The sequence below is a fragment of the Mya arenaria genome, chromosome 2, assembly GCF_026914265.1.
Source record: "Mya arenaria isolate MELC-2E11 chromosome 2, ASM2691426v1".
In the NCBI taxonomy this organism is placed as follows: domain Eukaryota; kingdom Metazoa; phylum Mollusca; class Bivalvia; order Myida; family Myidae; genus Mya; species Mya arenaria.
Genome location: NC_069123.1, coordinates 24,445,395 through 24,459,769, shown reverse-complemented (window position 1 = coordinate 24,459,769; position 14,375 = coordinate 24,445,395). Strand labels below are relative to the sequence as shown.

General features: G+C 36.7%; 2 protein-coding genes across 2 annotated transcripts in view; both read right to left on the bottom strand.

Annotated features, from left to right (window-relative positions):
- Positions 1-69: 69 nt before the first annotated feature.
- LOC128213892 (repetin-like) lies at positions 70-5,475 on the bottom strand. Its single transcript, XM_052920007.1, has 2 exons — positions 5,356-5,475; positions 70-1,077 (listed from the first exon to the last, which is right to left on the bottom strand). The coding sequence occupies exons 1-2, from the start codon at positions 5,473-5,475 to the stop codon at positions 70-72; spliced, it is 1,128 nt and encodes a 375-aa protein (XP_052775967.1).
- Positions 3,936-14,375, bottom strand: part of LOC128213891 (DNA-dependent protein kinase catalytic subunit-like) — an 81,435-nt gene continuing 70,995 nt past the window's right edge. The window contains exons 27-38 of the mRNA XM_052919991.1: positions 13,874-14,002; positions 13,408-13,476; positions 12,846-12,999; positions 11,195-11,262; positions 10,206-10,426; positions 9,719-9,814; positions 8,942-9,103; positions 8,128-8,329; positions 7,338-7,526; positions 6,516-6,555; positions 6,060-6,162; positions 3,936-5,734 (exon numbers count right to left, since the gene is read on the bottom strand). Of these exons, the coding sequence (XP_052775951.1) occupies positions 5,533-5,734; positions 6,060-6,162; positions 6,516-6,555; positions 7,338-7,526; positions 8,128-8,329; positions 8,942-9,103; positions 9,719-9,814; positions 10,206-10,426; positions 11,195-11,262; positions 12,846-12,999; positions 13,408-13,476; positions 13,874-14,002 (1,635 nt within the window). The 3' untranslated portion in view covers positions 3,936-5,532. The remainder of the gene's footprint in view (positions 5,735-6,059; positions 6,163-6,515; positions 6,556-7,337; positions 7,527-8,127; positions 8,330-8,941; positions 9,104-9,718; positions 9,815-10,205; positions 10,427-11,194; positions 11,263-12,845; positions 13,000-13,407; positions 13,477-13,873; positions 14,003-14,375) is intronic.

The following is a 14,375-nucleotide window of genomic DNA, read 5'->3' as shown; positions in this document are numbered from 1 at the left end:
CATTTATCTCATTAAAAAATCAAAATTATCTCTATAAGTAGTCCACACATATACCACAGTATTAGGTCTCTAAAGGTAGTGTGCATGTTCTTCATTAGTAGGTCTCTGAAAGTAGTGTGCACATTCCTCATTAGTAGGTCTCTGAAAGTAGTATGCATGTTCCTCATTAGTAGGCCTCTGAAAGTAGTCTGCATGTTCCTCATTAGTAGGCCTCTGAAAGTAGTGTGCATGTTCCTCATTAGTAGGCCTCTGAAAGTAGTGTGCATGTTCCTCATTAGTAAGTCTCTGAAAGTAGTGTGCACCTTCCTCATTAGTAGGCCTCTGAAAGTAGTGTGCATGTTCCTCATTAGTAGGTCTCTGAAAGTAGTGTGCATGTTCCTCATTAGTAGGTCTCTGAAAGTAGTGTGCATGTTCCTCATTAGTAAGTCTCTGAAAGTAGTGTGCACCTTCCTCATTAGTAGGTCTCTGAAAGCAGTGTGCATGTTCCTCATTAGTAGGTCTCTGAAAGCAGTGTGCATGTTCCTCATTAGTAGGTCTCTGAAAGTAGTGTGCACGTTCCTCATTAGTAGGTCTCTGAAAGTAGTGTGCATGTTCCTCATTAGTAGGTCTCTGAAAGTAGTGTGCATGTTCCTCATTAGTAGGTCTCTGAAAGTAGTGTGCATGTTCCTCATTTGTAGGTCTCTGAAAGTAGTGTGCATGTTCCTCATTAGTAGGTCTCTGAAAGTAGTGTGCATGTTCCTCATTAGTAGGCCTCTGAAAGTAGTGTGCATGTTCCTCATTAGTAGGCCTCTGAAAGTAGTGTGCATGTTCCTCATTAGTAGGCCTCTGAAAGTAGTGTGCATGTTCCTCATTAGTAGGCCTCTGAAAGTAGTGTGCATGTTCCTCATTAGTAGGTCTCTGAAAGTAGTGTGCATGTTCCTCATTAGTAGGCCTCTGAAAGTAGTGTGCATGTTCCTCATTAGTAGTTCTCTGAAAGTAGTGTGCATGTTCCTCATTAGTAGGCCTCTGAAAGTAGTGTGCACATTCCTCATTAGTAGGCCTCTGAAAGTAGTGTGCATATTCCTCATTAGTAGGTCTCTGAAAGTAGTGTGCATGTTCCTCATTAAAAGGTCTCTGAAAGTAGTGTGCATGTTCCCCATTAGTAGTTTTCTAAAAGTAGTGTGCATGTTCCTCATTAGTAGGTCTCTGAAAGTAGTCTGCATGTTCCTCATTAGTAGGTCTCTGAAAGTAGTCTGCATGTTCCTCATTAGTAGGTCTCTGAAAGTAGTCTGCATGTTCCTCATTAGTAGGCCTCTGAAAGTAGTCTGCATGTTCCTCATTAGTAGTTCTCTAAAAGTAGTCTGCATGTTCCTCATTAGAAGGTCTCTGAAAGTAGTGTGCATGTTCCTCATTAGTAGTTTTCTAAAAGTAGTCTGCATGTTCCTCATTAGTAGGTCTCTGAAAGTAGTGTGAATGTTCTACAGTAATGGGCCTCTAAAAGAGCACCTTCCACAGTATTGGGTCCCTAAAAGTAGTATGTATGTTCCGCAATAATACATCTCTAAAAGTGCACCTTCTGCAGTTTTAGGTCCCTAAAAGTAATTTGCATATACCACAGTAATAGGTCCCTTAAAGTAGTCAGCGTGTACCTCAGTATAAAGTTTCCAAAAGTAGTCATCACAGAACACAGTATTGATTCTCTAAAAGTAGTCCTCATGTACCGTAGTATTATTTCTGAAATAGTAGTCAGCACATGAAGCAGTATCCGGTCTCCAAAAGTAGTCTGCAAACTAGAGCTATCACTGAAGATGATTAATACCCCTGAACGCCGCCCTGATATGATATTACAGTCAACTATTTGGAAAGCCAACCTATAAATGACAACTTTATTTTATGGACTATTGTCATTCATTTTTTGATTATGCTTTTAAAAGTTAGAAAAAAGGCTTTAAACAATAGATGTTAATACTGATATATTTGATGTTCTAAAGCACAGAATATACAATTGCTTATGACCATCTATAAATGAGTTAAGTTACTTTTTTTCAAGTTATGCTCCGGACAAGAAACAAGTAACAAAGGGCAATAACTCTGTAATTGGCTGAAATAGAATGCGGTTCATGTACAATGCACTTCCTGTTATTATGATCTATGACTGTATGAAGTTTTATTAAATTCCATCCAATAGTTTTCAAGTTATGCTCCGGACAAGAAAAAGTAACAAAGGGCAGTAACTCTGTAATTAGCTGAAATAGAATTGCGGTGCCTGTACACTGCACTTCCTCTCATTATGATCTATGACTGTATGAAGTTTTATTAAATTCCATCCAATAGTTTTCAAGTTATGCATCCGGACAAGAAAAAAGTAACAAAGGGCAGTAACTCTGTAATTAGCTGAAATAGAATTGCGGTTCCTGTACACTGCACTTCCTCTCATTATGATCTTTCACTGTTTGAAGCTTTATTAAATTCCATCCAATAGTTTTCAAGTTATGCTCTGGACAAGAAAAAAGTAACAAAGGGCAATAACTCTGTAATTGGCTGAAATAGAATTGCAGTTCCTGTACACTGCACTTCCTCTCATTATGATCTATCACTGTATGAAGTTTTATTAAATTCCATCCAATAGTTTTCAGGTTATGATCCGGACAAGAAAAAAGTAACAAAGGGCAGTAACTCTGTAATTAGCTGAAATAGAATTGCGGTTCTTGTACACTGCACTTCCTCTCATTATGATCTATCACAGTATGAAGCTTTTTTAAATTCCATCCAATAGTTTTCAAGTTATACTCTGGACAAGAAAAAAGTAAGAAAACAGTAACAAAGGGCAATAACTCTGTAATTAGCTGAAACAGAATTGCGGTTCCTGTACACTGCACTTCCTCTCATTATGATCTATCACTGTATGAAGTTTTATTTAATTCCATCCAATAGTTTTAAAGTTATGCTCCGGACAAGAAAAAAGTATTAAAGGCCATAACTCTGTAATTAGCTAAAATAGAGTTATGGTTCTTGTGCACTGCACTTCCTCTCATTGTGCTTTACCAATGCTTGAAGTTTCAATAAATTCCATCTAGTAGTTTGCAAGTTAATGTCTGGAAAAATAATTGACAGCAAAAAACAACAAATAAAGGGCAAAAACTCAGTAATTAACTAAAGTAGAGTTATGGTTCTTGAACACTGCACTTCCTCTCATTGTGCTTTACCATTGTATGAAGTTCCAATGAATTCCATCCAGTACTTTTCAAGTTATACTCCGGACAAAAAAAGTAACAAAGGGCAATAACTCAGTAATAAGCAAGAATAGAGTTATGGTTATTGTACACTGCACTTCCTCTCATTATGCTCTACCATTGTTTAATCCAATTCCATCCGGTAGTTTTTAAGTTATGCTCCGGACAAGGTAAATTGCAACGGACCGACCAACAAACCCACCGACCACAGGGTGACTCCAATATACCCCCTTCAAACTTCGTTTGTCTGGGGTATAATAACGCAGTACTTGGAGAATTTTTACTTTTAATGTTGCATGTACCACAGTATAAGGTCGCTAAAAGTAGTCCTCAAATACTGCGGTATTCTGTCTTTAAAAGTAGTCTGTACATAACACAGTATTAGGTCTCTAAAAGAAGTATGTAATGCAGTATTCAGTCTCCAAAAGTACATGTAGTCTGCCCAAAATGCAAAATTTGGTCTCTTAAAGTAGTCTTCATAGCATATGTATTATGTCGCTAAAAGAAGTAAGCACATGAACCAGGATATGAAACCTAATACTGCTCTAATGCTGCATGTACCACAGTATTCAGTCTCCTAAAATAGTCTGCACATAACACAGTACAAGGTCTCCAAAAGTAGTCTGCATGTATCAGTATTTTGTCTCCAAAAGTAGTCTGCATGTATCAGTATTTTGTCTTCAAAAGTAGTCCAAGTGAAAAAACAGCACTTTAGCAGGCTAAAGTTCTTTTATTTTCTAATCAAACTAATACAAATGTGCAGTAAACAATGCAAAAGTTGAACTCTAAAAAAAATGACAATACTTTATGGTAAATGTATGGCATTCGATATAAACTACATAACAAGGGATATATTTTAATTTTGTTATGGAAAATGCCCCATGCTACCCAAGTTCTATAATATCATTTGTCATTCCTTCTATACTTAACACAGCATACAACTTTAAATGGATATTTAATGAATGCACAGAAAACAACATAGGCTGATAAACCTACAACTGTAACATGTATTTCAACTCCATCCTTCAACAAGAACAATACTCTTATCATATGCAAAATATTTGTTTACCTGTAATTCATTACAAAAATTGTCACAGGAATATTACAAATGCCCCCAAAAGGCCTCATTGGACAGATAGCCATTTGTAGTATTTGGGCCTATATAGAAAGTATCTAGTTTATAAAATATTTTCATGACAAACTTTCCATGAAGTGATAAGTTGCAGCAAGATGGATCTGATGTCAACTCGTGTCTATTTTACTTTGAAATGAGATAGTTAGTCATTATTGAACAAGTTTGTATGTGAACTCTTTACATATTGTTATAGAAAGTCATGACAGGATTTAAATTTTTAATAAAAACCTAAAACAGAAAAAATGGCATGAAGAAATTACTATATATAACTATTATATTAAAGAGAATGTAGAAACAAACAAAAACTAGCATCAGATAACTTTTAAGTGAATGATGTAGGTAAAAAGCTTCATATAGAATTGATATACTGGTATCCATTTTCAAAAGGGGTCATCCCCTGTAGTGTTCAAACTGCCTACCAAGTATGAGGTTTACAGGCCCACATGCTCACCAGGTATTGACCTTAACCTCTCATCAACTGACCTCAAAATCATTAGTGTTTAGGGCATACAAATCTATAAGATTACAAACATTATTTCCAATGGCATCTCAATGTCATGGTTTACAGTTTACACTCTTGGTCAAACCAACTTTGTGAAACTATCATGGTTTCATGGTCATTCTTGAGGTGCTATATCTGACACCAGAGTGGATCAAGTTGATATTGAAGTTTAACATCCTACATCAGCAACTCTAAAGCCAACTATTAAGCCATACATCTAATACCAATTGCCTCAAAGCAAGAAGTTAATCACAAAAGTACAAACAAAAACGGCTCATTCAAACCAAATTCTGTTTCAAAGTAACTACACAACTATAATGGATTTACAGTCATTTCCTACAACCATTCCTCTAATTCCAACACTGAATGGCTCACACAGAAACCAAATCTAGTCTACATGGCACCAATACCAACATGTGGATGCCTTTAACCATGAACAATCAGCTAGAAAACATTAAGTCCTTGAGTCCAAATTTCACATCTTAAATCCATAGTTCCCAGCCAACCCAGGTGCGCCCATGGATGTTTGGGTCATTGGCCTGGTCAATCTTATATCCATGGCTCCCAGCCCAGCCAGGTGCGCCCATGGATGTTTGGGTCATTGGCCTGGTCAATCTTATATCCATGGCTCCCAGCCCAGCCAGGTGCGCCAATGGATGTTTGGGTCAGTGGCCTAGTCAATCTTACATCCATGGCTCCCAGCCCACCCAGGTGCGCCCATGAATGTTTGGGTCAGTGGCCTGGTCAATCAATGCAGTCACTTGTTGCTCAACAGTCAGTCCCGCCTCCGGAAGTTGACATCGGGCGTTCTCCTTGTGGCCTAGGGCGACAGTCTCATAGTCCTTGAATACTGCCTTCTTGCCATGACCCAGCTTCAACTCATCTCTGAAATATTATGTTTAGCTTTTTTTTTAAATAAAAGAACACATTAAGCTTAAGTTCAAAAGAAACTTAGCAGATAGAAACTTATGCCAGAACTTTAAGTTGAAAACACAGATGGGTTAACGAAAAAATAGCCTGTTGCCTTTTGTTAAGTTCCTAAAGATTTAAGATTTTTTAAGTTAGGACTAAATTATTCAGCGATATGGGCCCCTTATTCCCCTAAACAAGTAATAAAACAGGTTAATAAAACACTTATATTTCTCATATTGTTCATAAAACAAGCACCTGCTGTCTTTCAAAAACATAGGGCAGTGCCATCCTAACATACCTTGTGATGTAAGCAGGATTAGCTCCCTTGAGTTTTCTCTTCACATACTGGATTTTCTCCCTTGGATACCAATGCATTGTTTCCTCTTCCTGGCTGTACAACTCTGCATTTGTAATAGTGTGGGAGATTTGAAATATATTAATAGACAAGAGTGCTGCTGAGGGTAAACCTGTCTGGTGTTTTCAATAAAAAAGGGGCATAACTAAACTACTAAGGGCAGAGTTATTGCCCTTTCTATACATTGGTGTAATGTTTCTGGCAACAAATGTTACACATTTTTATGCACAAGGTTAAAGTATTAACAAAATGAGGACACCAACACCATCCACAACGACACCAAGGTGACGACAATTCCTTTTTTTTTTTACTAAATTCATAAATATAATTAAATCATCCATCAATTCACAAATAAAAAAAGTGATTTTGTTTGGGGAGGGGGGGGGGGGGGGAACTCACCTGAAGAATCCAGGCTCTGGAGCTGCCTCTCAGCATTTTGCTGAAATGAAAAGTTTAATAACATGATTTTTGAACAAGTAAACAAATAAAGAGAACCCCAGAAACTCAAGATAGTTTGCATTTACCTGATCATACCAATTATGAGATACTCAACAGATTAGTATACCTTCAACAAGTCCAAAAATAGAACTGGTTTAGCTGATTCTGAAAATAGCACATGGTTTCTAGGGCATATCAAGGTAAAGTTAAGATTTAATTCTCGTCACAATTATGAACATATAGTATAAGCTCTGAAGAGTTTTTCAGCAACAAACACATGTACAATCTAATATCTCCTCTATGTACAAGTAAATGAGACTCGGGTGATATCCAGTACCAATCATCATTAAAGGTTTGAGTAATAATCAAATCCATGACTCATCATCCAGATGATAGGCTTACTCCTCTGCCATCGTCACCGGTGTATCTAGTATTGTTAGTGTGGTGGTACTTAATTAAATACCAGTTATTAGGTTACATGTATGGATTTTTTTATTATTTCGAAACAACAATAAAAACAGGGGCGCTGCAGCTTTTGGATTTTTTTGCCAACAAGGGAAATAACTCAATAGTAACTAAAGTTATGCCCATGGACATGTCTGTTTATGTGGGTATTGTCACTTGTATCATTTGTATTCAGTTTCATTAAATATCATGACAGTTTCTGAGTAATGGCCAAGGGTAAAAGAATGGCATGCTGACAACAATGCACAGCCCAAAACGACACCAAGGCTATAATAACATCTTAAACTTTTTCGTTGCAAAATGAACATATCAACTTACAAGCCAATCAAGTGAGGGTTCCTTCACAAAGATGTCCATGGTATTCAGGAGGAGGTCGGAGTCCAAGCGTAGTGCTCTCAGCACGTGGATCATTGTGCTCTCCACGAGACCTTGCTCCTGTAGCGGCAACATCAGGTTTCGTAGTTGCCTCGTTAGACGGAACGGCACAAGCTCTGGGATGGGCAGGAACTAATAAAAAAAATCGATACAGGTTATTGGTCATTTTAGATTACTTGTCACATTATGCTCATAAATGTAGATATTTAGATCAAACTTTATTTATTTTACATCAATTGTGACGTTATGCAATATGCAAGTCACTCTAGTTAGCAAAATCATGTGTGAGAACGTAGCCTTGTGTTGGAGGGAAACCAGAGTACAGGAGGAAAACAGTTGTCTGGCTTGGGGATCACCAATCAAACAAAATAAATACAGGCAGGGAATCAAACCTTGTACACCTTGGCAAGATGCTGCTTACCAGACAACCATGTAGGCGTAGGAGGTCAGTAACATCTATTTCACTTTTCAAGCAACATTTCCATCCTTAATTAACAACAACCATAACAAAGTATGCAATTTAAAAAAAATCAAGAGAAACGTTTTACAACCTACAAGCCCATTCATAACAGATCTCCTGATAATGACATTAACACCATTTCACTTGAGAACTAAGAGCTTTGATGAAAAAGGGTCCATTGGTAACAAAGAACTTGTTGTTCTAACCAACCTGTTACTTGGAATTCGTTTATTCATTTTATACTTTAATTTGCAATTAATAAAACCTTCTCACCTGGGTAGCGGAGCCGAAGGCGTGCCCAAAGTCAATCCCAATCATCTCGCCGGTATTCAGATTTACCATGAAGTTTGACAAATGTCGGTCCCCTATACCCATAACATACTGACACATACACAACATTGCGTGTGTCTGCATACAGTGGCTGCGTAGAACATGGAAGGCCTCGGGGCTTGTACTCAGCTTCTGGAATGATCTCCTGAAAAGCAAGATTGAAAAGACCTTTATTCTCTGTTGACAGTTATAATCTCTTGTTTCAACTCTAAATATACACATGGTAATATTTAAACATGTTAACTATACATTTGCCACAGTGTCATAAATATAAGTCCATCTAGATTTTTTTTGTCCAGGCAAGTGCATTACAACATAACAAGTACAGATCTCCATTGGTTAAACAGATATGAATATTTATATCAGGGTGGTTAAGTTTCATTTTAGTTGCCAATCCATTTTAGTCAGTAGGAATCAACGAAAAATCTCAATTGTAGAAGTTCCTTGCATAACCTCAAGTATTGTTGAGTTAAAAAGAGAGCCGCTTAGAAAAAAACAATGTCAGACTCTTTTCATCAATCGAACGCAGGGCATAACTTGACAAATCCTTAAAACAAAAGTTATGGGCCTTGTTGCACATTTGTCTATTGTCTCTAGCAACATGATTGTGTACTATGCTTCAACGGAACATGTATGATTTGGGGGTTAAGGTCAAGGTTTAAGTTTTGTGATGATAACACCAGGACTCTGATAATACTGCGACATTTTCTTCCATATTTATTAAAGAGGCATTTATATTCATTACACAGTTAAATACCTGAGTAGGTCCCAGGGCACCTTGCTCTGGATCAAGTTGAAATGTCGCACTGTCTCAGTGTAGCTGTACTTTTCGAACACGGCTGCAAACCGCGCCGGCCAGGGGTCGTTCTTCTTTCCTGCCTTCAAAAACCATTCATTGTTTGTGTGAGATGGTCCTTGCCTGTAAAAGTGGTAGGGTATTCATATCATTAAACTTACATTTCCATATTCTTTTGTATGTAATAAAAACTTGACATTCATATTGCATGATCAGCAAGGTGTTATGACATCAGTGTTCATATTCATATTGTGCTTTGATTTAATTAGCACAACATCTTTTGACAATGGTACAAAACTGTACAATTCATGTCCATGGGATATCAAATTCATTTCAAAAATTGAGCACAGGAAGTAATATTTTCACAAGTGTTGCAGCTCAAGTGATCGGTGTTCAGGAGATGAAATCAAACAGATATCACACTGAAACAATCTTTTTTACTTTATGCTCAAGTCATCCATAAATATGTTGATTGGGATTTAATTGCTTATGCACATAAAATTGCTGATGAAATAAAACCATTCCAGAAATGACATCATATTTTGCTCGAACTTGTGGAAATAGCACAACAGGCAACATTTTGAAAAAGTGAGAAATAAAAATGATATTATTCTATTGCGATGATATTAAACATTGTGATATCAAGAATATATAACTGATAAAAATCTATAAACTACTCAAAAGCAAAAATAAATAATGATATGATTTGTAAGACAATTGACAGATATCCAATCTCACCTGGAGCTCATGAACTTTTGTTCCTGGTCTGTGAGGGAGTTATTGATGAAATCCTTCAGGGGAACTGTGTCCCCAACCCACTCTATCAGACCAACCCTGTAACATGCATATTCATTTTATGAACATGTGCTTTACTGTTACCATGATGCTGATTGTTACTGTTTAATCTAATGGAGTATTTTGACCACCTCTGTCAAACAACCTCCAAGTTACAACTGATATACTAAAGCTCTTAAATGCTAAAAATTTGTCGAACAAAAAGCATCTTTGTTCTCAAGTTTTTTCAATTCACCTACAACAATTAACATAAATAATCTTGAATCTTGACAACTGTCAATGATAAAATCCATTATAATAATTATTATTATTTATTATACTGAAACCCCAATCACTTATAAGTACTTCTGTTGCTCAGAGGCCTACAGAATGTAGGGTCCTGAGTTTAAATCCCGCTGCAGACAACAACTTTTAAAAAAACACTACTGACCTTGAGGTCATAGGAATGACCTGGTACGTCTTCAGTTGCAGTTTCCTTGACCGGCATGCGGGGTCTTGCAGGAAAACTTGATTCATAATGTAAAACAGTTGCTCGATACGCTGGTCCTGCCGTAGATCTTCCCCACCCTTCACCAGGAAGTGGTAGTCTCGCTCGTCATTTCCATGTATTGTCACACGCTTTGGCTTACGTAGGGACGTCATCACTTTCACCTGTAATAAATAATGATAACAGATAGTCCTTGTCTTTAGTTGTTGACAAGCTGGTCAAGCTATGTAACAAGATATCTGGCGGGGGGTTTAGTCAAAAGGGGCATCTAATAAGTCAGATTTATTGCTAGACATGAGTGCAATGTCTCTATCAACCTGTGTATCAAGTCTCATGAAAAATTGAAAATATCTCAAAATGTTTTGTGTTATGGCTAAGGTAAAAGCTATCGTACAATGAGCATGCCACAGAAAACACCAAGGCTTTCACAATACCTCAACCTTATATCTTGGCAAAACAGATAAGCTAAAACAACAAGAATTCAGATGTGCTGACAGGTGAAAAATTGCATTTCAAAACACCCAAAATGTTGCATGGAACAATAAAGTTAATTCAATGAAAACATCACATGTTTACAATTGCTTTACGGAAAATTGAAGGTTACAAATTGAAACTACAATATAGCAAATCAGATGAGTCACTTGATGAGACTGCCCATATTTCTAGTGAAGGTCACCAATAGCTTGATTATTGACATACAGTCATAAACTGACTATGACTAATGAGCATACCAAGTTTCAAGACTCTACACAAAGTTGTTCAAAAATTAACAAAAGAGTGACAATGATGCAGACAACACTGGCGCTGTGAATGGCGAACAAAATATTCATTATGTGTTTCCTACGCTTTGCAGACGAAATAAAAAGCTATGTCTTGAACTTTTTTTTACTCCAATCAATATAAAAACACATTTTAACCATGCATGTACTTACAGCTTGGTCAAATCCAGCAATCTTCACGTGATACTCAGGTAGAGGCTTACTTAGGCCTGTGTATTGACCTGAAACAAAACAAAGGGTGAAAGATAGAAAGTTTAGTGGCTGAACACCTCTCACCCAAGACATTGTGGGAATGGTCTCGAAGCAACCTCCAGGTCTTAGGTGTGAGCCAAAGCTTGGGCACACCACGTCATTGCATCTCAACATAGACACCCTGCCTTTTTTTACCATTTTGGGATCGGGCAGGCAACAATAATTATTGAACAGAAAAACTTTAAAAAAGACAAAACGCCAATGCAGCTAAACCATATTTAAGCCAGATTTTTTTTTTTATCTGAAGATGGAATTTTGCAAGAATTGAGCTAGTGACCTAGTTTTTAACAAAGAAGACCCATATTTACATGTATCACTGATATGTTCATACAAATAATGTGATCAAATTCATGAAGATCAACAGAAAATATTCCATTTGTGTGAGGAAAGTGCATACATGCCATATCCCCTGGCAGGGGAAAAAATCCCCCGGAATTTCGACCCATCCCCTGGTCCCCCGCCGGGGGATCGATATCCCCTGGAATTTATTTTTTTTTTATTTTTTTTTCAAAACTTGCTTAAGGTTGACAGTGGAAAGCATCAATAATATTATGAGTGTGAAATTCCGTGAAGGACCATGATGACAAAGTCCAAAAATTATTGTAATTTGAGTTTATTTCTGTATTTATTCTTATATTATAAATGCAGATATTGCGCAAATTTTCGTCGCGTAAAAATCCCCTGGTGTAATATCAAAATCCCCTGGAATTCAGACCAAAATCCCCTGGGAAGCCTCTCAGAAATATGGCATGTATGAAAGTGAAATACATCATTTTCCTTAAAGGTATGTCCCAGAGACTTAGTTTTTGAAGCCAGATAACACACTTTATCATCTAAGATTTCATGCACACAAACATTTTAAAAAGTCTATTAAAATTTAAATTTAAAACTAGAACAGGGAAAAATGTTTCCAAACATTTTACCTTATGTCTTTTTTTTACAGAGTGACTCATATTCACAATAGCCTAAGAAACAATGCAGACACATGTTCAGAATAAGTTTTATGATGATTTGATGAAACATTTGAACTTATGACATGGAGGAAATATTTCCTAAGATTTGACCTAGTGACCTAGTTTTTGATCCGAGGTGACCCATATTCACAAATGTTCAAGACAACATATTCACAAATGTTAATAACTATTAGATCAAAAATATTGACTTTATGGAATAAAAACTTTCCCGCAGAATTGTTAGCATGTTCATGTCATATATTGCCTTCTAGTGTGAGTACTTGGAACATTTACTGAGTTTTATTAAGGTGATGACAGATACAGTTCTGGTATTTTGAGGTCCTTGCAGTGTATCTTTGGGTTTAAGTTTGCCATTTAGTGGGAGCACTTGGACAGTTTTCTGTTGGGGTAGAGGTGGCTTCTCATATAGAAGATATTCATTATGTGACAACAGATACATACCCCGTATTTCATGAGCACTGCCATGTATGTTGGGTTAAAGTTGGCAATCAAGTGTGAATACTGAGGACAGTTGGAAAGGTGGGTAGAAGGGACTTTTATCTGAGAAGAGTTTCAGGAAAGTGACAACAGATACATACCTGGTATTTCAAGGTCCCTGCCATGTATGTTAGGATTAAAGTTGGCCATCCAGTGGGAGTATTCGGACAGTTTTCCGGGCGGGTAGAGGGGGCTTGTCTTCAACTTCACCTCCTCAAACAGGTTCATAATGAACTGCTTGTGCACTGCAAACTCCTGTATTGTAGAGAAGAGTATCGTTACATGCAAAGAAAACTTCATTCGGAATAAGTATATAAATATGTCCCGTCAATGTATACACAAAGTCAATTGGTCTGTGAATAACTGTTTTTTGTAGAAATAAAGAGCAAGGAGCGTTACCTAGAAACTCTGCAATGTGATGAAACTAGGTTATAATGATAAGAAGTTTTTGACAAACAATTTTTTTTTTACTCAAAATCCTAGACTATTATATTAAAAGCATCAGTTATATAAACAGTTATTGATTTTTGCATAATTAACCTAGACATCAATGAACATTTATTGTACATTTCTACATCAGCTTGCTACATTTCCATTATTAAAGGAATTGTGATTTGTAAAGCCTTCTTGAAAATCATGCTGTCTTAAAATAAGAAATCAAACCTTTAATGACATGGATGTTATTTTGTTCCCTTCTGGTCCAAACTTTGTATCAAAGTCCTTCTTGAATTTCTGAAAAACAAACAAAAAGCTTATCGGCATCAGTTATATATTATTTTGGGTAAGTTTAAATTCATAAAATCTGACAGCCATTTTTGGGAAAAAAAATAAATACACAGATGCTCATAGGCGAAATAACATGGTTTTATGGTTTAACAAAAAGTGTAAATAAATGACCATAAAAGTAAGCTAAGGCTACTTTTACTAAGAACTTTTGAGACAATGCAATCTTTTTGAAAACATACATGTACATAGAGAGAGAGAATGAAAACATTCCTATTTCTTAATAGGACAACCACAACAAATAAATAGCTGTACAAGCCCCTACTCAAGCCTGCAAACACTTTGTTCTGTTGTTTCATTATAAGACAAGTATATAATGTAACTAGCTTTAACAGCCCCTACTCACATCCGCAAACTTCCTTGCGTAGCTGCCAATGTCAAGACCAGGTAGGGACGTAATCAAGCTCTCATCAGCCGTGGTCTCATCCAGGCCTGTGCCTTCTCCTGACGACCCAACTTCTCTCTTCATGCTGCCCTGTAGTTAGAGATTATCAGAAAAGTGGATTTGAGGTAGTCTTACATTATGGGAGCAATTGAATTCATATAACAGGAATTTCCCCCTATAAAATAACATAAAGGTATGCAAATATTTTTCCATGGTACAATATTTCCATACTTGTTTTTCAAGACATGAGAAGCAGACCCGAAAAAATGTCATATTATAGTCATATGACCTTTGACCTAATAGTGTGACATATGACCTTTGACCTCAAACTGTGACCTTGAGCCGAGCTGGTTGTTACATGCACTTTGCATATCGTATCAATATGGTAAACATTTGTGGCGAGTTATTTCAAAATCCTTAAATGGGATCAAGAGATATGGAGAAGGCACAAATTGTAGTCATG

Coding starts and splice junctions, on each gene's coding strand:
- LOC128213892 (XM_052920007.1), bottom strand. CDS start 5,475: ATGGATATAAGATTGACCAGGCCAATGACCCAAACATCCATGGGCGCA. Junction 1,078..5,355: donor ACATCCATGGGCGCACCTGG/GTTGGCTGGGAA, acceptor CACTACTTTCAG/AGACCTACTAATGAGGAATA.